At 36.6% G+C, this 27304-nt stretch overlaps 1 protein-coding gene and 1 pseudogene across 3 annotated transcripts in view; one reads left to right on the top strand and one right to left on the bottom strand.

Annotated features, from left to right (window-relative positions):
• Positions 1–3114: 3114 nt before the first annotated feature.
• Positions 3115–27304, bottom strand: part of LRRTM4 (leucine rich repeat transmembrane neuronal 4) — a 751767-nt gene continuing 727577 nt past the window's right edge. For both annotated transcript variants that reach the window (XM_084765778.1, XM_084765779.1), the window contains exon 3: positions 3115–4359. In XM_084765778.1, coding sequence (XP_084621904.1) covers positions 4138–4359 — 222 coding nt within the window. In that variant the 3' untranslated portion in view covers positions 3115–4137. The remainder of the gene's footprint in view (positions 4360–27304) is intronic.
• On the top strand, positions 9846–10754 carry LOC311588798 (nucleophosmin-like; annotated as a pseudogene). The gene is made up of 2 exons: positions 9846–10441; positions 10508–10754. The product of its transcript is annotated as a nucleophosmin-like (transcript).

The following is a 27304-nucleotide window of genomic DNA, read 5'->3' on the forward strand; positions in this document are numbered from 1 at the left end:
CACATCACCACATCACAACATTCCTTCCTGTATGTCCTTCTGTGATATGTTTGTGTTGTTATGGTGTGTTGTTGATGATCTTGTTAAGCTATTGAGTAACAGGTTATGTAGTTGCTAATAATAATTTCCGTGTTTATTTATTTATATATTTATGGACTGTTTGTAAGATGCAAACCTTTAAGATTGGAGCACTACATATTTTCCATTTCTGCAGTTTCATGATATCAACTATTTTGTAGTAATTTAGACCTGCCATTTTCTCTACTCAGAGGTACATAAAAGTGTAGCCCGAGGCCACATAGAGATGCTTCTTGGGGAATCTTCCTGAGACCTCTATCCACTGTCCTTACTGCTTCATTTTTGAACTAGTCTTGTTAGGACAAAAATAAAATTAAAAATAAATACTTCTGAGAGAAACACAAAAGAGTTACCCTGGTCATAGTGCCTCTTCACAGAAATAAAACAGTGACTAAAATTGACTAACAGAACAGAATAAAATATGCTTTATTTTAGAAAGTGCTTGGTTTTTCTCCGGCATGCTGAAAGTAAAAATTTTTATTATTTATGTCGTCAGTCTCTGAAGGTCACATGTGAAATATGGCTGCAGACCTTCAAAGGGATGAAAATGCAAAGCATGGCCACTTTCAGGCACATATCAGTCAAGTTTTGACCCCAGATATGTACTTACTCCTTCTTGCAATATGTAGAAGCAGAGTTACTATGAATATTCATGATGAGAGTTAATCATGTTTTGGAGACTGACTGTTCCAAGCTGTATTGTGTTTTGTTCATAATTGTTTCTAGGCCTGGTTTTAATGCCCTCTCTCTGTGACTATTTCATAAGAATGTTCAGCTTTAAAAGGAAAGCCTGTGACCTTTCAGATGTCTAATAAACAGTCTAGTATAATTTCCAAGTTCTAACTAAGAAGAGTTTTGAATAAGAGTAAACATTCTTTGGTAGGACTCCCTAACAATCCAAAATGAGCATTAAACAGAATCAACATAATTCCTGGCATCTAAAAGACAGTGGAAAAATCTTTATATTACCTGAGGTCAGCATCATGTCACTCTTCCAGGTAGAGGAATGTGTAGCTCTCTAGGGTAATAAGTTCCCATAACACCTGCATGAACCAGGAATGATGGATTGATGGTGAGCCACAGAGGCAAGTTTGCCCTATGGTAGTAATGTATAGATGGCACTGTGGCCTGAGTTGTGAGTTACTGGCTCCTCAATCCCCTTTGCTTGCAACAGGCTTCCAGCATACAGAGGATAGGGTTTTTCTTTCTTAAAGGTTCAATAATCCAATGTTAGATTTTCAAGCCCTCTCTTGAAATACCACTTTAAAAATTTTAAGGTATCTTTCCCTTTGAAAGCTTTTCCTCTCATTTTGTAATATCAGGCCTGAAGTTTGCATTTCAGGATTTCTCCAGGACTACTCAAGTGAAATTGCTTTCTGATGTTTTCTTGTTTACCTGTTCTAAGCTTCAACACATTTGCAAAACTCAATGCAAACTTATTCTGGCACATGCAAATGATATGCAAATTAAGATAAGTTCTTTGGAAGTTTTCACATTTAGTAGCTCAACATTTTTACAATGCTGTCTGATATCCTAAGAGTTCACCTCACTGTTTATGTTTGACGTCAAGCAACAGTATGCTAAATACATTAATTCTAAGTAACGGGAGGAATATATCTATTTGGTATGCTTTTGGTTGTAAGACATAGACGTAAACTGACCAAAACCAATTTTGATAAAGAATTATAGATGAAAAAAATGAGTGCTGTGTCTGATGGGATCAGCTCAACAACAACAAAAAAGGTATCAATGTTTCATAAAATCCTCCTACTTTGGAATGATACCATGCCCAACAAATCATTTTAATTTGGGAAGATTTGCTTCAAATTTATTGGCCACATCCTAAAAAAGGTCATAACAGCAAAGAATTAAGTTGAAGTTTAAAGTATTAAAGGTTTACATTTTAAACCTGTGGTCAATTCCTTCTATATTCATGGTTAAGAAAATACATATAACTTAAATGATAATATTAACAGAAAATTAAAAGAATTTGGCAATAATGGTCCTTTTCAATGTGAAAATAAGAGCTGTCTTGACTGACTTTTCCCTTAGCATGACAATTGACATTTTCTCATATAATACAGAAGGTAACTTCAATTCTATTTTAGGATGGTATTCAAATAGAATAATGTTGAACAGAAAATGCATGTTCAGTACCCTATCGCAATTTGAATTGCTTTGTTTACAGTTGTTTGCAACTTTGATATAGAGTAACTTATAAAGCTCTTTTACAATTAGTTTCAGAGTTTAGAATTAAATAGTTAGTTCTTAAAGATATCTCCTGAATTCAACGTCTAATGCCATCGCTTAAAATGCAAAGGTTGCCTTAATGAATAACATAAACATCATAGCTTCATCTTGTTTTAAAAATGAAACCACTCCAAACAGACCAAGAACTACCTCAAAGCCGTACCCGCAGTGACTTGGAGAATTGTTGGTGTATTGTGCCAGCAATGGTGTGACTGGCTGATAGCTATATTGTTAGGTTCCTTTGGGTGATTTTACTTTACTTTGTAATGTGTGTATGTATGTGTATATGTGTCTGAGTGGGAAAGTGTACCTATGTGCAGCTGCCCATGGTGGCCATAATGTGCTGGATCCCCCTGCTGCTAGAATTACAGGTGACCATGAATAGCCAGATATGAGCCTTGGGAGTGAGTAGCCAGATATGAGCTCTGGTAGTAAAACCCAGGTCCTCGGCAAGGGAAGCAAGCATTTGAAACTGATGAGCCATCTCTCCAAACCCCATTGTCTCCTTTGAAAGAGGATTTTAGAAATGACTGCTATGTGTTTTTCTGTATGGTTACTAATTCCCACATAGCTCTGCCATTCCTCTATGATGAAGCAGTCCTTAGTTCTCCAATTGGTACATTTTTCATGTTCCATATGTCTAGAGTAATGATGATCCTAATAAATATTAGTACCTAAGCTTCATTTCATATGTATTTTCTACACCTATTGATGTTTCTCTACCTGATCATTGGGCAGAGAAAAAAACAAAACGAAACAAACCCTTGAGATTACTACCTTGTTACTCTGGTACCAGGTAGACACATTCCACGCACATGAAGATGGGCTATGGTATACCAACCGCAAAATAATATATTTTATTTTTCAACATTTTTTTCTTTTATTGATAAAAATTACACAAAAGCTAAGTGATAATTAAATTTAAAAGCAATATTACACATCATCTTGAGTGTAGAAATTCATCCCATGAGAGTTTCATCCACCGGACCCCTGCCCGTTGTTCACAGAGCCCTGCTCTCCACTCAGGGTAGCACACAGGCTCTTCTCCACAGTAGGCGCTCACAGCTGTGGCTATCAGGTTTCCGTCTGTGATGGATGTCAATTGGGGAGAAAACCAGAACTCCTAATATTGTCTATAATGTGTACTGAGTGAACATACACTTCGATGTACTTAACTCTTTCCAGTAATTGATCGAAAGTCAACCCTCTTTACTTTAGGTCGATGCAAAACCAAATCTTCTCTTGCTACCATGTAAGTACTCACATTTAGAAGTAGAAAGTCATTTAATCAGGAAATTAAGAAAAATGAAGTAAATAAAACAGAATATATCCAGATTTTTCAAGAAAAAAAAAACTAAAATGAAAACATTGGAGAAAAGGTCTGTGAGTGTTACGCACACCTTACAAGGAAAACGGGGTTGTTTCCCCAAAATTCCCACCCTCCCCCCTGTGGTTCTCCAGCCCAGGAACCATGCAATGTAGAAAAAAATCAAATATACAAACAAACCTATAGGTATCTAGGTTGAAATCTATTTTTATAAGAACTTAACACTCTTGACTATTTACATCCGGGAGTGCTTGTGTTTGTTTTGTCTTAAAGCAAAGAAAGGTGTGTGTCCTCCCGGTGAGTGCTGGGTTCATCAGCTGCCCAACTTCATAAGCAGTTTGGGGTTTGTTTCTCACTATGCCCTAAACTTCTGTACAGGAGCAATGGACTCTGGTGGCTGGAGGCTGCTGGACACCTCACGTCCTTTGCGAACAAGGCCTCCCTTCCCCTGCGAGCTCCGCATCAAGGAGTTGGCTTTAATGTTAGTTTGTTATCCTCTCCAGATAAATGGCAGGTGCAGCCGACCTGGCTATGGTGGCAATGAAGCTGTGGTCTCTCCCAAGCTCCAGACTGGGGCTGTCATCCTGGTCTATGGACACAGCTTCATAGGCCTTGTTGATATGAAGAGGCTGGTGGGCCTGGCAGTACCCAATCACTGGTTGGTCATAGCTGTAATACGGCAAGGGCTTCACGTGGTGGGGCATCTGTATGTGAGAAACAGAGAAAGCCATTGTTTAGAGATAATCCCTAAAAGGAGACACGAACCATCCCACTGATCTGGTTTTGTTTTCCATGCTGATTTGTCGTCTATTACTTGAAAACACCCAATTTAAACAAAAAAATGGTTGTTATTTTTGGTTATCATAATTCATATGTACTTTATATGTAAACTGACATATAATGTATTTCAATGTTTTATTTTGATTCCACTCTCAGTTGACACATCAACACAAAAATGTTAGAACAACCTAAGTGTTTATAAACATGGAGGGCATACACCATACACATGAAAAGCAGCTGTGCATGCCCTACTAAACAATTAAAAGCACTCTAGAGCCTACCTTTGAAGGAATATGCTATAAAACCAGGGAAGATCTGTTACAGAAAGGCATGATGGGTCAAGTAAAAAAGAAAATGTAAAAGAATGTATATTTAAATGATCAAATGTGTATGCTGATAATTGCAATTTCTCTGTGTATGCCTCATAGGTCTGTCTATATGTTACGTTTGTAAACATGTTTACATGCACATGTCTATAATGTACATTTCTATGTACATATATATGGCTACATGTCTATGTTTTATGAGTACATTTATATGAATGTTTTATGTTTGTATATGTAATTTACTTATACATGCTACCCTCTTTTATTTTTAATTAATTTCTTTATTGACAATTTCATAATGCATATAAGAATTCTGGTTACTTCTACTCACACTCTCTTATTTACTTCCCATCACTAGAAAAGTCAGACCAGATCCTTTCTCAGACTCATGACTTTTATTTTTGTTTTATGACCCATGGATTAAACAAAGCCATCTATGTAACCATTAGATTCGATGTAGCCATTATCTCAAGAACATACTTCTTCATCTACTTGAGTCAGTAGCATGTAGCTCAGCAGTGAGGGGTGAGGCCCCTTCATGCCTACCTGGCGATGCGCCTATTCTTTTACAGACTCAGAGTAGGATGCTCTGAATTCATATTCTCAGTGTCTGTGTCTTCATTAGGAGATGGCATTTCACAGCCTTTCTCCATATCTTATGGATTCTACAATATTTTCACCCTTTCTTTTGCACTGATCCCTGGGCCTGTGAAATGATCATATAATTGCCTTATCGAAGAATGAGCATTTATTTATCCCTTAATTTCAGCATCTTGTGCAGCCAGACATCTATGCACTTATTACTATTCACTATATGTATACACATAACCATTTATAAGTCAAGCAGTTTGACTTTATATCAATTTAGTTCAACAGCTTTATTCAGTACCCCTGTAGGACTTATGATCTCTCTTGCCATGGGTTTTTGACCAAGTTATAATACTTCAAATTGATTCTTTCTTCTGGAGACTATATCTAATATGAAACATTTATATATTTGTATTTCTCATTTCATATAATTACAACCATCATTTTTAGCTCACATATCTTATATGTAAAATAAAAATACCACAGATACTTTCTAGCAATGCACTGCATAAAAATAATATAAATATTTAGGCAGGCACATCTCTCTGTTTAAAATATGAATGATATTCTTTTCAAGCCAACATGCTAAGTCTATATTGACTGTCACTGCAATAGACCTGAGAGTTTACAGAAATCATTTTAATAGAAAATCTGAAAATACTATAGTAATCTTAATTTCCTTTGTTGCTTTTTATTAGACCTTATATATCTGTTAAAGAAACACATTTCATCAGGAAAAGAGAAACGTAATTGCAAATTTTTTAATCTTGTGCTTGCACATCTGTCTGAACCTGCTACGTCAATCTGATGGTATTGTGTGACTCCATGTTGAGATGAGAAAACACCCAGAACTCAACTGCTAGTGGCTAATGATTTGAGAGCTTTTGCCATGTTGTCACTGATCAACCTCTGCTTTGCCTTTGGGGACCCTGGGGTCATAGCTCTGCAAGGTGAATCTCACTGACAACTGCAGCTCTCTGGTAGACTGCCAAGTGGAAGTTGATGGAAAGGAAGGCTTAGACGGGGAAGGACTTAGACGGGGAAAGCCGTGAGCTTTCTCTCTGTTCATGCAGTAGACACTCCTCAAACAATGCCATGTCTTTTGGACTAGTTGGGTCATTCCCATAACACCAGGTGATAACTTTTAACACTTATGACCCAGCGTATAGAGCATAAGTCATGATTCTCTACTGGAACAGAACTTATAAAATTAATCTCTCTATGTATAAAAGGTACTTGTTAGAACGGCTTGCAGGCTGAGGTCCAACTAGTCTGACAATGGCTTTTCTACTAATGGAAGTGCCAAGGATACAGTATCTTCTCAGTTCACAAGTGTGGATGTCTCAACTCATCTTCAGTATATGTCAATCCAATGGATTAAGCTTTAATGCCAAGGAGGGAGTGGGCTTCCCAGCAAGAGTGAGAGTCACTATACCTTTCTGATCTACCTAGTTAGCTATTTTCCCTTACTCACAACACAGTTGCTGTTGGCAATTATTGCTGAGATAAAACTGTCCATCTTGAAGGGAAGCTCTTAAGACACAGGGTGTTCTAAAAGGAAGTTAAGTATTCCATCCTACAGGGAAGCTCATTAAGTACAGGAAATAAACAGCTTAAAATAATTTCAGGGCCTCCCTCAAACTGACCAGATTCTTAAGTCCTGCTATGTCAGAAGGACGTCTGAGGGATACCTCCACACAAGCCAAGCTGCCTAGAAGACACTGACAAGTCAAGTTTCCTGGAAGAGGCAAAGTCTAACACTTTTAACTACTGTGTCATCTATACAGCCCTATTTTTATTTTTTATCCTTTCAGATATCTCTCTATAAGCCAGCACACTGTCTAGACATGAACTGTTCACTGTCATTTCTGTTTTGGGAAACTCTGTGGGATTTCTTTAAGTGTCAAGTGGTAGAGGAATGATTGGTGTCCTGGGTCAACACAGCTCTGGCAAAGCGAGAAATTGAAGCAGATACTTTGTTCAGAGAACTGAGTAGAGAAATATTTTTGGAAAGATCTTCCTAAGAATATTATGATCCATTTTTATTTTTCATATTAATATCTGAAGGACAACATGAATATACCATGAAAAAAAATCACAAGGTTACTTCCAAGCAGAGAAATGTTTACTGGACACAGAATATTTATACTTTACATTTTTTTCTTTATTTTTACCTTTTATTTTATTTATTTCTTGTTCCACAACAGAGATGTTGAGATTAAAATATAGCTTACAGAAGTTGACACTTATCTCCTTCCATAGGGATCCCTGCAGGTCAAACACAGGTCTCAGGGTAGTCAGCAAATGCCTCTTTCACTGAGCCGTCTTGCCAAGCCTTGTTCCACACTTTCACTTAAAGGAATGACTCTGTTTTGTTTTCTAAAATTAGCCAGATCATTGTTTTACAGGAAAGTCCACATGAAGAATTGGCTGTGGTTCTGTTGATATCTTCTCTTATTAGGTTGCCCCCCAGTAATTTCTTTTTTTGAATATTTTTGTTAATTTATTCATATTATATCTCAATAGTTATCCCATCCCTTGTATCCTCCCATTCCTCCCTCCCTCCCATTTTCCCCTTACTCCCCTCCCCTATGACTGTGACTGAGGGGGACCTCCTCCCCCTTTATATGCTCATAGGGTATCAAGTCTCTTCTTGGTAGCCTGCTATCTTTCCTCTGAGTGCCCCCAGTCATTTTAAATGGGAGACACTGGAAGCAAAAAGCATGCCTCACTAAATCTGGTGTGTGAGAGTAAGTCAGGGACTCATGAGCTCTCTGTATAAATAGGTTCATCTAAAAGTGAAAACCACCAGCTCCTATGTCAACATTGCTGAGTTTTCCATGTTTGTCTAAAGCTCTTATGTCTAAAATATAATGTAAGAGAACAATTTCATAGCTATAAAGTCATGATATTCAACTCTGTTGACTTAAATATCAAGGGAGCCTTTTTAACCACAGACCTCTAGTTTATATGACATTTTATCTCTGAACTCAGGACATTTGTTTTGCTATAACAGTTGGACCATGTTTTACTATGGTAACCAAGGGCCCATGATGTTTTCTCTATTGTATCTTAAACAAACTCTTCTGAAATAAAAGCCACTGTAACATTCTATTCTTCTAAACTGACCAAAGGCAAAATAAGTAAGTAGTCAAAAGCTGAATGAACTGGCCAGCTTTGAAAGGATAACTGCACCATTTTCCCATTTCCCCTTGGAATCTATTCTGTGGGGCACCACATAATCAATTGAATTTGTGGGTTTGGAGCAGCTAAGAGAATGAGGTCTTTTGCTTCACAGTAATATTGTACAGTACATTAACCACCGGAATCCTTGTGTGGATTGCTGTTTCCAGTAGTCAAAACAAAGTGTCCTTAAGTTTCCCTTAATGTAGTTTTGATATTTTTGGAAATGTGTTCATAGTACTTTACAAAAGGGTCCCCATGCTCCACCCATTCTCTCCCAGGCTCCACATCGTGTCTCAGCAGAACAACACTTTTTACAGATGTCCTTATTAGCATGTCTGGCTACTCATTGGCTGCACAGAAAGCTGTACGTTATTTAAAGACAATTCTGTGGCTCACAGAATAACAAGAATCTGGGAAATATGTCATGCTTTTCAGCAGTTTTAACTTCTCTAATGTATATATACATTTGAACATAGATCACATGTTCAATATAGAATATTTTCTAAATACATGTTTCGTAGGTTACAAAGGGAGAAAGCATTCCTATGACTAATTATAAGTCACTTTGATTCTCTTGATACCTGGCTGATCCTCTGAAAACGGGACAGTCCTGGCATCTTATTGGACTTAGGTAATCTTTGAAAATCTTTTCTGATCTTTAAGAAAGCATGGTGGCACATTCCTTTCATGCCAACACTCTGGATGCAAAGGCAGGCAGATCTCTGTGAGTTTGAGGCCAGTCTGGTCTACAAAGCAAGTCCAGGATAGCCAAGGCTACACAGAGAAACCCTGTATCAAAAAAGCTAAAAAAGAAAGAGAGCAAGAGAGCGAGAGAGAGCAAGAGAGAGAGAGAGAGAGAGAGAGAGAGAGAGAGAGAGAGAGAGAGAGACAGAAGAGAAAAGAAAAGAAAAGAAAAGAAAAGAAAGAAGAAATCTACTGAGAATACTTATTCCAACTCTTTTAAGCTCAGAACTGCCATCATATTTTTGGAAGCATATCCTGCCCTTTTGGTTTTCCAGTTTCCATTCAGAGAGATGCAAGACACAGGAAGGCACAACACACATTCTAATGAAGGCTTTCAGCCCTATCTCGTGCATCAGGAAGAGCTCAACCATTACTACATCTTCTGATACTTGATAAAACACCATTTACTCTTTGCCAAGAATATGCTCTTTTTCTTTCAACACAGCAGAACTGTGTTTTTAAAAAACACAGCTTGGTGTGATTCTGTCCTGAGTGTTTGTTTTGAGGAGCAATAGGCAGTTTTCTCCATCTGTCTTCCCTCACACTGAAAGGCGCACCTCCACCTCATGTCTGCCTTGGTGGACATAGATACGAGCCCTCTTAAGCATCAGAACAAGCTTTTCAGTTGTCAACTAAAGGCTGACAAAGATTTTAACTTTGAAGTGGATAATGATAAAAATGAGTGCCAGTTATCACCAGCTTAGAGGCAGGGGCAAAAGATGAATTACACATTGTAGAGGCAGAAGCAATGAACAATGAAGGCAGTCTAATTAAAATAACACTGGTAACTTTGAAAATGTCTGTATAACCAAGTTTCCCCTGGGGGCTTTGAGATTACACCACCTGTGGTTTTAAGGTTGAAGCAATTAGTGGGCAGCTAGTTGCTCTAAAGGAAGATGCATAGTCCAAAGATGAAGATGAGGAAGATGTAAAACTGTTTAGTATGTCTGGAAAGCAATTTGGTCCTGGAGGTAGCAACAAGGTGGTACAGAAAAAAGTAAAACTAGATGAAGATGAAAATGATCATTTTGAGGCAGAGGAAAAGCTCCAGTGAAGAATATGTCCGAGTAATGCACAAAAATCAAACCAAAATGAAAAAGATTTAAAACCATCAGCACCAAGATCAAATGGTTAAGAGTTCATAAACAAACAAATAAAAAAACCCCAAAACCACAATAACAAAAACAAACAAACAAACAAACAAAACAGGAAAAAATCCTAAAACACCAAAGGATCCAGCTCTGTAGAAGACATTAAGGCCAAAATGCAAGCAAGTATGCAAAAAGGTGGTTCTCTTCCCAAAGTGGAAGCCAAATTCATTAGTTATGTGCAGAATTGCTCCCGGAAGACCCAGCAAGAGGTTATTAAAGATCTCTGGCAGTAGAGGAAGACAAATATATACAAGTTAAATAAACTCAGTATTTTAATAAAGTAAAATTAAAGAATGAAACAGTTCTTTGAATTATGAGGGTTAGGTGTGTTAGTAATTTAATGGCAGGAGTTTGGTTAAGGGGATATTTTATATTTGGGGAGGAAAGTGTTAATTATAACAGGATGCACAGAGCTTCAAAATCTGTACATTGACTCTCATTCTGTAATTTAATATCTGTAGTAATTGTATTGAGAATGTGAAATGAATGTGTGAGGGCAATGTGAAATGGATACTTGATAAATTGGGCCAAAGACTTTAAAATTTCAATATGGAAATTCGATACTGGTTCCTCCTTTTCTCAAAGGTTCAAACATTAGTTATAAGTAGTGGAAGTGTCTGATTGTTCTTAAATTACTGTGGTCTATCATTAGTCTTATTTATTAACTTTTCATGGCCATTGTTCAGATTTCAATATGAATTCTTTCCACTGAAGTCATAAAAAGTTGATTTTCAATTTCCTGAATGACAATTGGATTCTAATTTTCAGAATTAAAGACTTGTGTTGGGCTATTCAGACCATTTAAAAGTATCATCATATAAATCCAAGGAAGAATTCAATACAGTTGAATTGCTTAATGAAGACGGACACTTCATTTATTGGAAATGAAACTGATTTAAAATGAAAGGCAATTGCTAAGTGACTAAGTGAATGTACAGCTTTGACTTTAGTTTTTTTTTTTTACTATGTTAGCATGTGAAGAGGATCAAATGTACATGTAAACAAGTTTGGGGAATTAGTTTCATATTTCAGGAATGTTAGTTAAAAGCTAGCCAACCCTTAACCCATTTAAGTTAGTTGGGTAAAAGAGAAACTTAGTTGTTGATTCAGAGTTGTTGAGGCAGAGATGAGAAAACCCCACAAAGCTCATGACCAAGAGGCAAACAACGTGAAACCCTGCCTCAAACAAGGTGGGCAGTGAAGAAAGATACCTGTAATTGTCCTTTATAACCTTCATGCTTGTGCTATATGCAGACAGTCACACACATGAGATATCTCTCTCTCTGTCTCTCTGTCTCTCTGTCTCTCTGTCTCTCTGTCTCTCTCTCTCTCTCTCTCTCTCTCTCTCTCTCTCTCTCTCTCTCTCTCTCTCTCAGACACACACACACACACAAACACACAGACAGAATTTTAGTAAATATCTTATAGGAGAAAAAAATTTCAAGAATTTGGGAGTTCTCGAGAAGTTCAAAGCATTATAGCAATGAGATATGATAGATGTGGGTTTTGATTCAGAATTTTAGACAAGATGGGAAAGATGTTTACTTCAAGTTTGCTAAATACCAAAAACCAAATCACTATAAATGTACCAGTTATAAACTTTGTGATTATTTTGTGGTTCTTCCTGATTTATGTAGTTTATTTTATTTATATGTAATAATATGTATATGTTTAAAAAAGAAATAATAAAAAATGTCATCAGAAAAAAAACTCAAAAACTTTGCTAGAAAATGAATGGAACTAGAAAAATTCATGCTGCCTGAGCTAACCCAGACACAGAAAGACAAACCTTGCATACTCTCTCTCTTCTGAGGTACCTAACTCCAAATTTGAGTATGTATGTACTCGGATGTGAATCCATATCTTGCAGTAATTGCAAAAACCAGGAATGTAAAAAGTGACCATTTTCAAGGTGAGAATGGAGTTGGTGTGGGAGCTGTAGGAAGTAGAAAGGAATAAGTGACTTGAAAGAGGAAATGGAAAAACATAGTGGGCTATATTAATTAGGAAGGAGAGAGTGAGAAAAACACAGGAGGATGAATATCTGAGAAAAGAACATGTAATTATGCTAGTCACTATCTACCTAAAATATTTATAATACATGTAAGTCAATGTGTAAAAATAAAATGTACTTTAAATGGAAAAAATAACAATGACATGATTTATTAAAAATAGGGGAAAACAGAAACATGAAAGGAGAGCTCAGGGAAGTTTGCCATCTCCAACAACGCCTGGTAGGAATTTTATGCTTTTTCATGTATTTTGGAAAGTTAAATTAATAATACATGTGAAATAGCCATCTCTTCCTTTTGTCAGGTCATCAATTACGTTTTGTGACATTTGTTTCCAAAAGGCCCTAAATAAAACAAAGGAGGTAACTGTGAAACTGGCAACTGTCCTGCTTCTGTTTTACTGATGGGCTAAAAGGTGCGTAAGAATGTTATCATGACAGATCCACCACTGCTAAAACTCAGATGGTTCATTGGGCAAAGGCCTTTGACACCTAGCCTGGGAAGCTGACATGTGTCCCTCAGAGTCCTATGCATGGAAGGGGAGCACTAACTCCTGCAGATTGTCCTACGACCTTCCCACATACTCTCACAGTTTGACAAACCCTGCATAGGTTGGTCTTTCTCCTGATCCTTACTATTTGTGGGTTGTAATGTGTGTGATCTCTATACCCTACTTCTTTCCAAATTTTGATTTTCAAGTCAGTTGTGTGATGTTAGAACAGAATGTCCACTTGTTACTTCAGTGTCCCCCAACAGAATGTGTTGCTTTAAGGTGCCCAGGAACCTCAGCTAATGAGGAGCCATGAGAGTTAGAAATTGGGGTTGACTCAATTGACTGAGGGATATATTACATTAACAATGCTCTTAGCAGTCACAAAGGTTTTTGGAGTAATATGCTGGATTAATTAACTGGCATTAATTTTAAGAAGCTTCTTTTCAAAAGATCTGGTCCTTGGTTTAGGAAAAATTATGTGTCTGCAATAGTATATGGTAATCAATTATACTTTTTAAAATATATTTGCTTTTAATGCCAAAGTATTGGAGTAACAAATGGAGATGATGATATTTTAATTCAGGAATATTTCCTTTTCTAGAAGAAAGTAGGGTTTTTAAGAAGTGCAATGACATGTAGATGACACCTGTCCTCAAAGAGGAGAATATGATCATTATGTGAGTGCAAAAATTCTAACCATACAGAAGAAAGCAGAAATGAAATTTATCTGCACATACAACAGATCCAGTTTAACTTATTTTGCCTTGAGATAGAGAGATAGCACGGTCATACAGCATTTGCCTCAGAGGCATGAGCACATGATTTGAAATCCAAAAACAGAGCATGGTATAATCCCAGAACTGGGAAGGAAGAGACAGGAGGATCTCTGGGGACAATCTAGCACAAAGTCAAACATAGTGAACACCATGGACACCTGAATATAAATTTTGGCCTTCACGTGCATACACATATATATGCACATGAACTAGCAAAAGCACATGTGTTTGTGCTTACAGGAATGCACACACACCACACACACACAAAGACAGAGAGACAGAAAGAGATGTGTTATTACTGGTTCTTAAGTAAACAGAAGCAGGAGTAGCTGTAGCAGTGCAGTTAAACACTGGTGCCATTCCTCAACCAAGTTCCTCTTGTGTTTCTTCAGTGACTCATGGTTTGCTCTATTGTCCATATGGCTTTGGGTGACATTCTATTTATATTTGTGTTAAATAGTTATTATGACCCTACACTTATTTTGTACAAGAAAATACCTCTTGAGTAACTAGAAGGTAGCATTTGCTCCTTGCAGATAGAGTAAAAGAGTCTCCAGTGTCTCCTCTCTAATCATGCAGTGGATATTCAGTTAAAGAGAGAAATTCTTTTACAAATGTAAAATTGAAATGAAATCCTCACATAAGGGAGGGGCTTGAATTTCTCCCAGACATATGCCTTGATCAAGCAGAATTTTATACCTGAGAGTAGGACTTTAGAACCAACTAACAGATGGAAAGGAAAATCTCAGAAGGATTTAGACATACTGACAGAAAGAAATGACTGTTCTGATCCTAAAACCATTTGAAGAAACTTCTCAGAGCCTGGCTCTTTCTAATAGAGAGAAATCTTGAGATACAGATTTAATTATGAAAATAGAATATGCTCGTTTAGAAAATGCAATTATATATTTTACTCTGATTGGCTATATTTTAGAACAGCAAAGCAGAATAGTATATAAATAATGTTGGTTTTTATACTTTAAATGAAATGTGTACAGGTCTAAGGTAATGGCTGGACCTCTGCCATAAAGTATATACTATTAAGGTGTAATTATATAAAAGTGAATTTGGGCTGGAGAGATGGCTCAGCCATTAAAGGCTAGGCTCACAACCATAAATACAAAAGTGAATTTGCTAACATAATTCACTTATTTATGTGTTTATTCATTCATTTGCATGACAGATATGAGACTTTCAACTCACACAGAATCTATTGTTAAATACTGGCCTCTCTTTTGACAGCATGGGTGTAGACATAGACAAAATGTGGATGAGTGAGCAAGGTACTGTTTTAATATACATTTACTTAGTTGTATAGTTAGCTTTTGCTCTCAAATTGGTAGAGCCAGGGCTTCTCTGAGAAGGAAGCTTCAATGGAAGAATAGCCATCAGATCTGGCAGGTCTATGGGACATGCCTCTGGGAAATTGTCTTGGTAATTAGTTGATGTAAGAATGCCAGGCCTACTGTGAATGACATCACATCCTTGGAGAGTAGTTCTGGGTGGTATAACCAATCTGATTAAGAGTGAGTTCAAACCCTAGGGTAAAAGGCTGGAAAAAATATTCTAAGCAAATGGTCACAAGAAGCAAGCAGGCATAGCTATTTTAATGTCTAACAAAATAGACTTTCAACCAATATTAATCAAAAGGGATGAAGAAGGACACTTCATACTCATCAAAGGTAAAGTCAACCAAGATGACATCACAATTCTGACCATCTATGCTCCCAATACAAGGGCACCCACATTTGCAAAAGATCTGTTAACGAAGCTTAAACCATACATTGATCCCCAACAATAATGGTGGGAGACTGAAGGATAGGTCATTGAAACAAAAATTAAGCCAAGAAATAACATCATTAACCAATGCCATGAATCAAATGGATCTGACAGATATCTACAAAATTTTTCACCCAAACAAAAAGGAATATATCTTCTTCTCTGCACCCCATGGAACCTTCTCTAAAATTGATCACATAGTACGTCACAAAGCAAACCTCAACAGATACAAGGGGATTGAAATAATACCTTGTATCCTATCAGATAACCATGGTCTTAGGCTGCACTTCAACAACAACAGAAATAACAAAAGCCTACAAGTACGTGGAAACTAAACAACTCTCTACTTGATGACACCTGGGTCAGGGAAGAAATAAAGAAGGAAATTAAGGACTTCCTGAAGTTCAATGAAAATGAAGGAACCACATACCCAAATTTGTGGGCTACATTGAAATCAGTGCTAAGAGGAAAATTCATAGCACTAAGTGCCTTTAAAAAGAAATTGGACACATCCCACATAAGCAACTTAACGACACAGCTGAAAGCCCTAGGAAAAAAAGAAGCAGAAACATTCAAGAGGAGTAGACATCTGGAAATAATCAAACTCAGGGCTGAAATTAATAAATTAGAAACAAAGAAAACAGTTTAAAGAATAAACAACAACAAAAAAACCAAGAGCTGGTTCTTTGAGAAAATCAATTAGATAGACAAACTGATAACCAAACTAACTAAAAGGCAGAGAGACAGTATTGAAATCAACAAAATCAGAAATGAAAAGGGAAACATAACAACAGACACTGAAGAAATCATAAGATCCTACTTCGAAGGCATATATGCCACAAAATTTGAAAATCTAAGGGAAATGGACAATTTTCTTAATCAATTCCACTTGCCACAATTGAGTGAAGAACAGATAAACAAGTTAATTGGCCCATTTCCCCTACAGAAATAGAAGCAATCATTGATAGTCTCCCAACCAAAAAAAGTCCAAGGCTAGATGGTTGCAGTGCAGAATTCTACCAGACCTTCAAGAATGTGCTAATACCGGTACTCTTGAAGCTACTCCAAAAGATAGAAATGGATGCAACATTACAAATTCTTTCTATGAGGCCATAGTCACATTGATACCTAAACCTCACAAAGACCCAACAAAGAAAGAGAATTTCAGACCAATTTCTCTTATGAACATTGATGCAAAAATACTAAATAAAATACTTGCAAAATGAATACAAGAACACATCAAAGATATTCACCATGACCAGGTAGGCTTCATTCCAGGCATGCAGGGATGGTTTTATATATGGAAATCCATCAATGTAATCTACCATATAAACAGACTGAAAATAAAAAACAACATGATGATCTCCTTAGATGCAGAGAAAGCATTTGATAAAATCCAACACCCATTCATGTTTAAAGTTTTGGAGAGATCAGGCATACAAGAAACATACCTCAACATAATAAAGGTGATATACAGCAAGCCAACAGCCAAAATCAAATTAAATGGTGAGATACGTAAGGAAATTCATCTAAAATCAAGAACAGGGCAAGGCTGCCCACTCTCTCCACATCTCCTCAATATAATACTGGAAGTTCTAGCCAGAACAATAAGACAACAAAAGGAGATCAAGGGGATCCAAATGGGAAAGGAAGAAGTCAAATTATCCCTATTTGCAGATGATATGATAGTGTACATAAGTGACCTCCACAATTCCACCAGAGAACTCCTACAGCTGATAAACATCTTCAGCAAATTGGATGGATACAAAATTAACTCAAAAAAGGCTGTAGCCTTCTTATATACAAATAGCAATCATGCATAGGAAGAAATTAGGAGAACTACACACTTCAAGTTAGCCACAAACAATATAAAATATTTAGGAATTACTCTAACCATGCAAGTGAAGGACTTGTTTGAAAAAAAATTAAAAACTCTGAAGAAAGAGATTGAAGATGACTTGAGAAGATGGAATGATCTTCCTTACTCATGGATCGGGAGAATTAACATCGTAAAAATGGCCATCCTACCAAAAGCAATCTACAGATTCAATGCAATCCCTTTCAAAATACCTACACAGTTTTTTAAAGACATTGAAAATTCAATTCCCAACTTCATATGGAAAAACAAAGAACCCAGAATAGCTAAAACAATCTTGTACAATAAAAGATCCTCCAGAGGAATCTCCATACCTGATCTCAAGCTGTACTATAAAGCAACAGTAATTAAAACAACATGGTACTGGCACAGCAATAGGCTGGTTGATCAGTGGAATTGAATCAAAGACCCAGAAATGATCCCACAAACATATGGTCACTTGATTTTTGACAAAGAAGCCAAATATATTCAATGGAAAAAGGATAGCATCTTCAACAAATAGTACTGGTCTAACTGGATGTCTACATGTAGAATAATGCAATTGGACCCATATTTGTCACCATGCACAAAACTCAAATCCAAGTGGATCAAAGACCTCAACATAAAACCAGGAACACCAAATCAGTTAGAAGAAAAAGTGGGGAAGAGCTTGGAACAGATTGGCAAAGAGACAACTTCCTGAGAAGAACACCAACAGCCCAGGCCTTAAGGTCAACAATTAATAAATGGGACATCATGAGGCTGAGGAGCTTCTGTAAGGTAGGAGACACTGTCAATAGAACACAGCGACCACCTACCATCTGGGAAAAGACCTTCAACCACCCTACATCCAAAAAAGGTCTAATATCCAAAATATATAAAGAAGTGAAGAAATTAAACATGACCAAACCATATAACCCAATTGAGAAATAGGGCTCAGAACTAAATAGAGAATTGTCAATAGAGGAATATCAAATGGCTGAGAAACACTTAAAGAAATGCTCAACCTCCTTAGTCATCAGGGAAATGCAAATCAAAACAACTCTGAGATTCCATCTTACACCCCTCAGAATGGCTAAGATCAAAAATTCAAGTGACATCACATGCTGGTGAGGATGTGGGGAGAGAGGAACACTCCTTCATTGCTGGTGAGAATGCAAACTAGTACAACCACTTTGGAAATCTATCTGGCACTGGCATTATCTCAGAAACCTGGGAATAAGGCTTCCTCAAGATCCAGCTATTCCACTCCTTGGAATATACCCAGAAGATGCTCCAGCACACAACAAGAAAATTTGCTCAACCATGTCATAGCAGCCTTACTCATAATAGCCAGAACATGGAAACAGCCTAAGTATCCCTCAATAGAAGAATGGATAAAGAAACTGTGGTACATTTACACTATGGAATATTACTTAGCTATTAAAAAACAAGGAATTGCTGAAATTGGTGGACAAATGGATGGAACTAGAAATGATTATAATGAGTGAGTTAACCCGGAAGCAGAAAGAGTCAAATGGTATATACTCACTTATATCTACATATTAGCCCAAGGGGCATGTCCCATGAAAGTCTTCATTTACCAGGAAAGTGGGAAAGAGGGAAGGACATCCTATTGGGACTCTAGGTGAGAGAAGCATGGGAGAATGGGGGAAATAGAAGGATCCAGAGGGTCCTATAAACCTACAAGAAGAACATTATGATGGGTGGATCTGAGTCCAGGGGTCCTGCTCAAACTATGGCACCAGCCAAGGACAATACATGCAGTAAACTTTGAACCCCTACCCAGATCTAGCTGATGGACAGGACATTCTTCACAGTTGAGTGGAGAGTGGGGACTGACTTTCACACAAACCCTGGTGCCATATTTGACCACGTCCTCTGATGGGGAGGCCTGGTGGCACTCAGAGGAAAGATAGCAGGTTACCAAGAAAAGACTTGATAGCCTATGAACATATACATGAGGAAGAGGTCATAGTCATAGGGGAAGGGAGTAAGGGGAAAATGGGAGGGAGGAAGGAATGGGAGGATACAAGGAATGGGATAACCATTGAGATGTAATATGAATAAATTAATAAAATGTATTTTTAAAAAAAACTTTAAAAAAAAAAAGGAGTGAGTTCAAGTGAAGGAAGTGAGCCACCCAACAATATTCTGCCATGGTTTCTACTTCAAGTTCCTGACTGAGTTCCTCTCCTGACTTTGTTCTGTGACCCACTGAGGCCTGGAAATGTAATATAAAAAAAAAACCTTTCTTCTCCTAAGTTGCTCTCGGTTGGTGTTTTATTAGGGCAACTGGCTACAGAATACTTATAAATATGGAATTTTGAGCTTCCTTTAAGTTTCATGGGTTACAGTATAACACTCAGAAAAGTAAAAATTATTTAGCTTATTTGGGTATTTTCTATAATCTATGCAACCAGTTCTAGTTTATAAAGAAGAAGAAGATGAGAGTGGTTTATTCAAGGAAATTGTTAACAGTTGAATAAGTGAGATGAGCCTGGTCCTCCATGCCTGTCATTGAGACTGAATAGTATGAGTCAAGAGAGCAGAGAGGGAAAGAGTTCCCAGCATGTGAGCCCTGTGGATTTCCAAGTGAAGACCCAGGTCGTGCCCAGAATAAAGCTCTCAGTGGCTCCCATACAGAAAGCTGGACTTACACAAGCTTGGTACTTGGAATTCAGACAGAAAACTTCAGGTAAGAGCTTGAAAGTCACCCTGAGGTCATAGTGGATCAAACATGTTTTAGCAGGAACAAAGCTGGCTGACCTTTGAGTGGAGAGCTTATGGGATGCTCTTAAAGCATTGAGCCAGCTCCTGTGTGGTGGCAGCTTCTTACACAGGAGAGAGAACTCTGGTGATTATGTGAAAGAGGCCATTGGGTTCAAAGATCATTGAGTCATAAACATTTGTCCCATCACTCCTTCTTCTTGTGCAGAAGGGAAAAAAATACCTTTTCCCTGTATCTCAATCTTACTCAACTTTCTCAAATATCTAGGTCTTGGTATTCACAGTTTTTTTCAATAGAGCATGCTGTCTTTTTCTTCTATGTTTTCATTTTCTTTCTTCCTACCTACAATGAGCTTATGCTAATCTTTTGATCCTCTGTTCAAATGTCATGTTTCTAGAGAGGTCATCTCTAACCACCTTATCTAAAATGCCAATCCATTCAGATTTGCATAGATAAGCTATTCCCTATTTCAAAGCCCTGATCATTTTCTGCATAGCACTTATCAAAATGTTAAATATTCTTAGTTAAGCTTGTTATGACTGATTAGTGCCTCACCAACTTGAATGTATTAGCTTGGTCTTATTTATGTTCTTATCACTGGCAGGTACTGCCATCCTTCAAGATACCACCAGCTTGGTGATTTACATACTTGGTCTGAAGTTAGTACTAATTCAATTGGACAAATTTAGCAAGTATCATTTGTACACATGTTATCTAAATAGCTACCTGTAGTTTAATTTACCTTACATTGGCGGTGAATTGCCCATAAATGTTCAGTCAGCTGAAGAACTTCTTTAGCTAAACTTTTTTGCTATCTACTTCTTTTATTTTTTTAAAGTAATTTGGTTTGCTGGGATGGCAGTCATAGCCCACTCTGTTTGGTACTTTGAGGAACAAGATATTTCTGCACATTTAAAAGCCAATAAAGACTCCTACTGTTGAAAACATACTTAAGCCTCCTACTTATTTCTATCAAGTGCCAAATTTCAAAGATGGGCAAAAGAATGAAACATTCAGAGTATTACCAAGTAAGCAATGAGGAGATGTTAAAACATTGAGGACTGTGAGAGGACAGTTTCTGGGGCACTGGAAATATTAAGTCAACACACAATGGATGGCTTTAGCTATCTCTGGTGGGTAATCCCTAAGAATAAATGATGTGATGATGATGATGATGATGATGATGATGATGATGATGAGTGTGTGTGTGTGTGTGTGTGTGTGTGTGTGTGTGTGTGTGTGTGTCTGCAGAAAAGACCTTAAGGAGTCCATCTTCCCTCTGCTACCATTCCCTAGAACACTCAGCACTACAGCAGACATTGTTAAAGTCATAGGTTTTTCTTCCCTTTTAACCACTCTACCTCAATATAATTCCACTCACATTATGTTCCTGTTCCTACAGATCACAAAACATTAACCTGGCAGGCACTTATGGACCCTATTTTCTTGAACAAAGCTACATTAAGCAGCAAGATATTTTTATATTCTCTAGAGGAGGTGTATCAACCAACAACCATGTGTTTCATTATCTTTTTTCTTAGCCAACATCCCAAAAATAACCTCTTGTAAGTATCTCTATACAATCTACACTATCTCTACACTGTTCTGTTTTCTTCTTTCCACATTTCTCTTATTTCTAACTCAGTGAGTTCTTAAATTCTAACATCACTACTAACTACCTGTCTTGGTTTCTGTTCTGCTCTAGTAAAATATTATGAAAACAGCAACTCAAGAGAGAAATAGATTGCTCTGGCTCACAGTCTATTACAGCATGGAAGTCAAGGAGACAGGATTTTGAAATAGCTGGTCGCATCACAGTCACAACCAGAATGCAGAGACTGGTGAATGCACACTGCTGCTCTGTTCTTATCTTCTATTTATAGAGTCAAGAATCTCAGCCAGGAAATGGTGCCACCCAGGGTGGGTGGGCAATCCAACCTTGATTAATAAAAAGGAGACAAAGCTCCCAGGCATACTTGGAGACCTCTCTTCCAGGTTATTATATTGCATCTCAGTTTGACAATTAATGCTAACCATCACACTACACTTCATTCTGAACAAATGTGTAGCTTCCTCCTAATGCCCCATAGACTCCCTATATCAATGTTAGAATTTTATGTCATCTATTGTCATGTTCCAATAAACATGGCTTGTTTGCATCTGACTTGTGGAGACTGATCCCCGTAAGTGCATTTATCATAGGCTCCTACTTTCTCACTGGTCTCAACAAACCAAATCAGAAGCTCACATTGCAAATTAGATTTTCACAACTATGTGCCACAGTCTTTCACAAGGGTAACACTAGGAAAACTTATTACTTCTAAACTCAGTCAAGTAACTAATATTTTACCCTCCACTGAACTGTGGTTCATTGGTTTTCTATAAAAACTAATAAATTGGTCAAATTTGTAACAGGTGCTTTTTAGTTTTTTATTTTTATATGCATTTATATTATTACATATATAAATTTAAACCACCTACAACAAGAAGAACCACAAAAAATCAAAAATTATATTAAAGTTAAATTCATAGTGTTTTGGCTATTTGTATTTAGCAGCCTTGAAGAAAACATCTTTTCTATGTTAGTGAGTTCAAAATTCTGAATGTAGATCAACCTCTATCAAATCTCATCTCTGTAAATTTAAAACTTCTAACTAGACCTAAAAACATCTCAAACCCTAAACAACTAAGTTTAATTGTAAGACTAAAAACTATATGGTCTTCAACTCCACCAGAGACTTGAGAAGGAATAAAATTAATTACCTGAGTAAACAGGAAATGCTGGTTAGCAGTTTCCCAAGTGAAAAAAAGAATGACAAAGACAGTTTGCTGCCTGAACGGTCACCCAAAACTTTCTATAATGGGGGAGCATCATCTTCAGTCTTCTGGTCCAATATATCTGACATACATATTTGTAAGGAAGGAACTGTTGTGGACTTGATTATCCTATTTTTGGCAGAGTTTGGCCTTTGACTCTGCCTGCAACTAAGCTTGTGCATTTGGGGGAATAATTATATAACAGATATTTTTAAATATTATTTTAATACGTGTAGAAGCAATAGTACAAACATCATTATTTTTCACGAATTTAGACTATCAGAACTGAATGTGTGAAAGAGAGCCTAACATTACATGTGAGTAGAGAGAGGGTTCTCTATATTCATGCAGGGATTTAATTTTATGTAACTTCCAAAGAAGATGCTAAGAATCAGCTGTCAAGAAGGGAGGTAATCTGTATCATATGTTCTACAAATATGAGACATTTTTCTTTAAGTGTTTCTCCACCATTTGATATTCCTCTGTTGAGAAATATCTGTTTAGCTCTGTTCCCCACTTTCCCATTGGATTATTTGGTTTGGTGGTGTTTAAATTTAATTTCTTGAGTCCTCCTATATATTTGGGATATTAACCTTTTTTCTGATGTATGGTTGATGAAGATCCTTTCCCAGTCTGTAGACTGTTGGTTTGTTCTGTTGACAGTGTCCTTTGCCATACAGAAGTTTTCAGTTTTATGAGGTCTCGTTTTGAAATTGTTGACCTTAGAGCCTGAGCTAATGTATACCCTCAACAAAGTGGCTGATTATAAAGTCAATTTAAAAATTCAGTAGCCTTCTTGTATACAAATGACAAACAGGCTGAGAAAGAAATTATGGAAACTACACACTTCACAATAGCTACAAATTATATAAAGTATCTTGGTGTAACTCAAACCAAGCAAAGTAAAGACTTGTATGGAAAACACTTCAAATCTCTGAAGAAAGAAATTGAAGAAGATATCAGAAGATGGAAAGAGCTCCCATGCTCATGTAGTTAGAGAAACAACATAGTAAAAATGGACATCTTATCAAAAACAACCTACAAATTCAATGTAATCCCTATCAAAATACCTACACAATCTTTTGCACATCTTCAAAGATCAATTCTCAACTTCATCTGGAAAAACAAAATTGTACCACAGTTTCCTTATCCATGCTTCAGTTTAGGGGCATCTTGGTTGTTTCCAGGTTCTGGATATTATGAATAAATCTGCTAAAGATAGTATCTTCAACAAATCATGCTGGTCTGACTAGATGTCTATATGTAGAAAATGCAAATAGACCCTTATTTATCACCCTGCACAAAACTTAAGTCCAAGTGGATTAAAGACCTCAACATAAATCCAAGCACACTAAATCTGCTAGAAGAAAAAGCAGAAAGAGCCTTGAACTTATTGGCACACAAGAAAACTTCCTGAACAGAACATTGTTATAAGAGTTTCTTAGAATCTAGCGGGTCACTTATGTATACTATCATATCATCTGCAGCTAGTGATACTTTGATTTATTCCTTTCTAATTTGTAATCCCTTGATCTCCATTGGTTGTCTAATTGCTCTACTAGGACTTCAAGTACTATATTGAATGCTATGGAGAGAGTGGACAGCCTTTTCTTGTCCCTGATTTCAGTAGAATTTATTTAACTTTCTCTCCATTTAGTTGATCTTGGATATATGCTTGCAGTCTATAGCTTTTACTGTATTTAGGAATGTGCCTTGTTTCCCCAATCTTTCTAAGATTTTTAACATGAATGGGTGTTGGATTTTGTCAAATGCTTTTTCAGCATTTAAGGAGATGATCATGTGGTTTTTCCTTTCAATTTGTTTATATGATAAATTACATCGATAGATTTCTGTATATTGAACCACCCCTGCATGTCTGGGGTGAAGTCCACTTGGTCATGGTGAATGATATCTTTGATGTGTTCTTGGATTTGGTTTGTGAGGATTTTATTGACTATTATTGCATCAATGTTCATAAGAGAAATTGGTCTGAAATTCTCTTTCTTTGTTGGGTCTTTGTGTAGTTTAGGCATGAATGTGACTGTGGACTCAAGAACCACTTTGAGAAATAGATAGCAATAATAAGAGTAGGCCTTTAGTCTGCTGAAAAATAAAGTTTGTCAAGAAAGATTCTGTACAATTTTCATAACTGCAAAAAACTTTCCAATGACATAGTAGATGGATCTATATGCTTGAAATAAAAAGAATGCTTCAGAAAACGTAGATGAGTGTACATGAAATGTGTAGCATATGGCCATTATGAACATAATCATTTATAGATAGATATATTAATATTTTAAGAGATATTGGTAGAAGCTAACATTATAGTTTGATGACTCTATGTGCTCTTTTCATTTGTCTCCTAACCACTGTAATCCTATCCACAGCAATAACTATCCACCACTGAGGAAAGGTACATGCTGATGAAGTTTATTATTTTCTCTGTAATCATGTGTCCTGAAAGATGAGAAAAAAGGCCTCTCTTTTAATGGGAAAATTACTGTTTTATCTGAAATCATATCACATCATTGATACATGGAGATCTTTCTTTCATTTGTTCTTTCATTTTTGTTTGTGTTTTGAGACAGAGTTTCTCCTTGTAGCCTTGGGTAGCCTTAACTGTCCTAGACTAGATTTGTAGACCAGGCTGGACATTGAGACTTTTTATCTAATATTAAAGATATAAGTACTTTAATAATAATATTAGACTTATTATATACTATATATCTATATATTGTTATACATAATACATGATATACTATTATAACTAATATAATATCTAATAACTACATAATACTAAAATTAGGCTTTTTACCTAATATTAAGATAAGAGACTTTTTAATCTAATATTAAGGGCTTTTAACCTCATATTAAAGATATTTTTCCTTGTAACTCTCTCCACTTTCAAAACTTCATGCTGATGTTTGTTTGAAAAAATAATACTGGGTCTTGAGGAAGCCCTATTCCCAGTTTTCTGAGATAGCACCAGATAGATTTCCAAAGTGGCTGTACTAGTTTGCATTCCCACTAACAATGAAGGAGTGTTCCTCTCTCTCCACATCCTCGCCAGCATGTGGTGTAGCTTGAATTTTTGATGTCCCCTGGAGGGGGGGACCTGGTGGCACTCAGAGGAAGGATAGCAGGCTACCAAGAAGAGACTTGATACCCTATGAGCATATACAGGGGGAGGAAATCCATCTCAGGAACAGTCATAGGGAAGGGGAATAAGGGGAAATTGGGAGGGAGGGAAGAATGGGAGGATACAAGGGATGGGATAACCATTGGGATGTAACAAGAATAAATTAATAAAAATTAAAAAAAAAGAATGTTTACAGAAAAAAAAAAAAGAAAAAATAATACTGTCAGAACTTCTGACTCCAACTTTGAACCCTGAAAGACCAATGCAGACTCACCCTGACACTGAGATTCCTGCAACATTTTGATTTTTTTTTCCTTCGTTCTTTCATGCCTCTTTATCCCCTCCTTATTTTGGCAACTTGGGCAGCAATTTGGCTTGTCTCCTAGACTTAAACATCATTGCAAGTTCACGTAATTTTTAATCAGTATATTGCACAAATCACAAAGAACATAAAGCTTGTACAAAATATTGTTTAAGCCTATTTCTAAGATTTCATTAAATATTTGGCATTAGAAACATAATTTTTTTCAAGTGCATGTACCTTGACATGACAATATAAGTCAGTTTCATAAAGAACTCATGATGTACGGTCAATTGATTCTTTAAAATTATACTTAAGAAATATATGAGAAACTTTTAATTTGTGGCCATGTTATGGAGTAACAGGAAGTCCTATAGAAAATTAAGTCATATATTTTTATGTAAGGGCTCTGATTTGAAAATATAAAATCACAAGAGTTGGAATTGTCAGAGTCTATTTTCTAAAGAAATATGACAGCAGGGGAACAGAAGTGTGGTGCTTTACATGCCGAATCCCTAAGGATGGTAACTGCTTCAATTGCTCACAATACATATGCCTAGTCTGGCTGACACTGTGCAAAATACTTCTACAAATGGATGGAGAAAGTGGATTTTGTTTTAGTATGAATATTGACCTTTCATTAGGAGAATTCAGAACCTGTAACATGCAAAGGACACACATAAACTTGATAGTTTCTTTTAGATGACTTAAGTACTATTTATAAAGGTATAAATGTTATTCTCTATTCAGGGAAAATATTGCAAACTTCTTTGCCTGACAGTGGGGTACAGCATTTATTATAGAACATGTAGTTGGAAATACTCATGTCTGAAAGTTTATAGTTTTAAGTAAAAAATACTTTCTGTATTATTTTTTTCACAGTCAATGTATGGTTTTAATCTTCAACATATTTCTTCATATTTTGTTCTGTAGTACTAGGAACTGAACCAAAGCTATACACATGATAGACA

Source organism: Acomys minous, assembly GCF_964271855.1.
Source record: "Acomys minous genome assembly, chromosome: 17".
Classification (NCBI taxonomy): Eukaryota; Metazoa; Chordata; class Mammalia; order Rodentia; family Muridae; genus Acomys; species Acomys minous.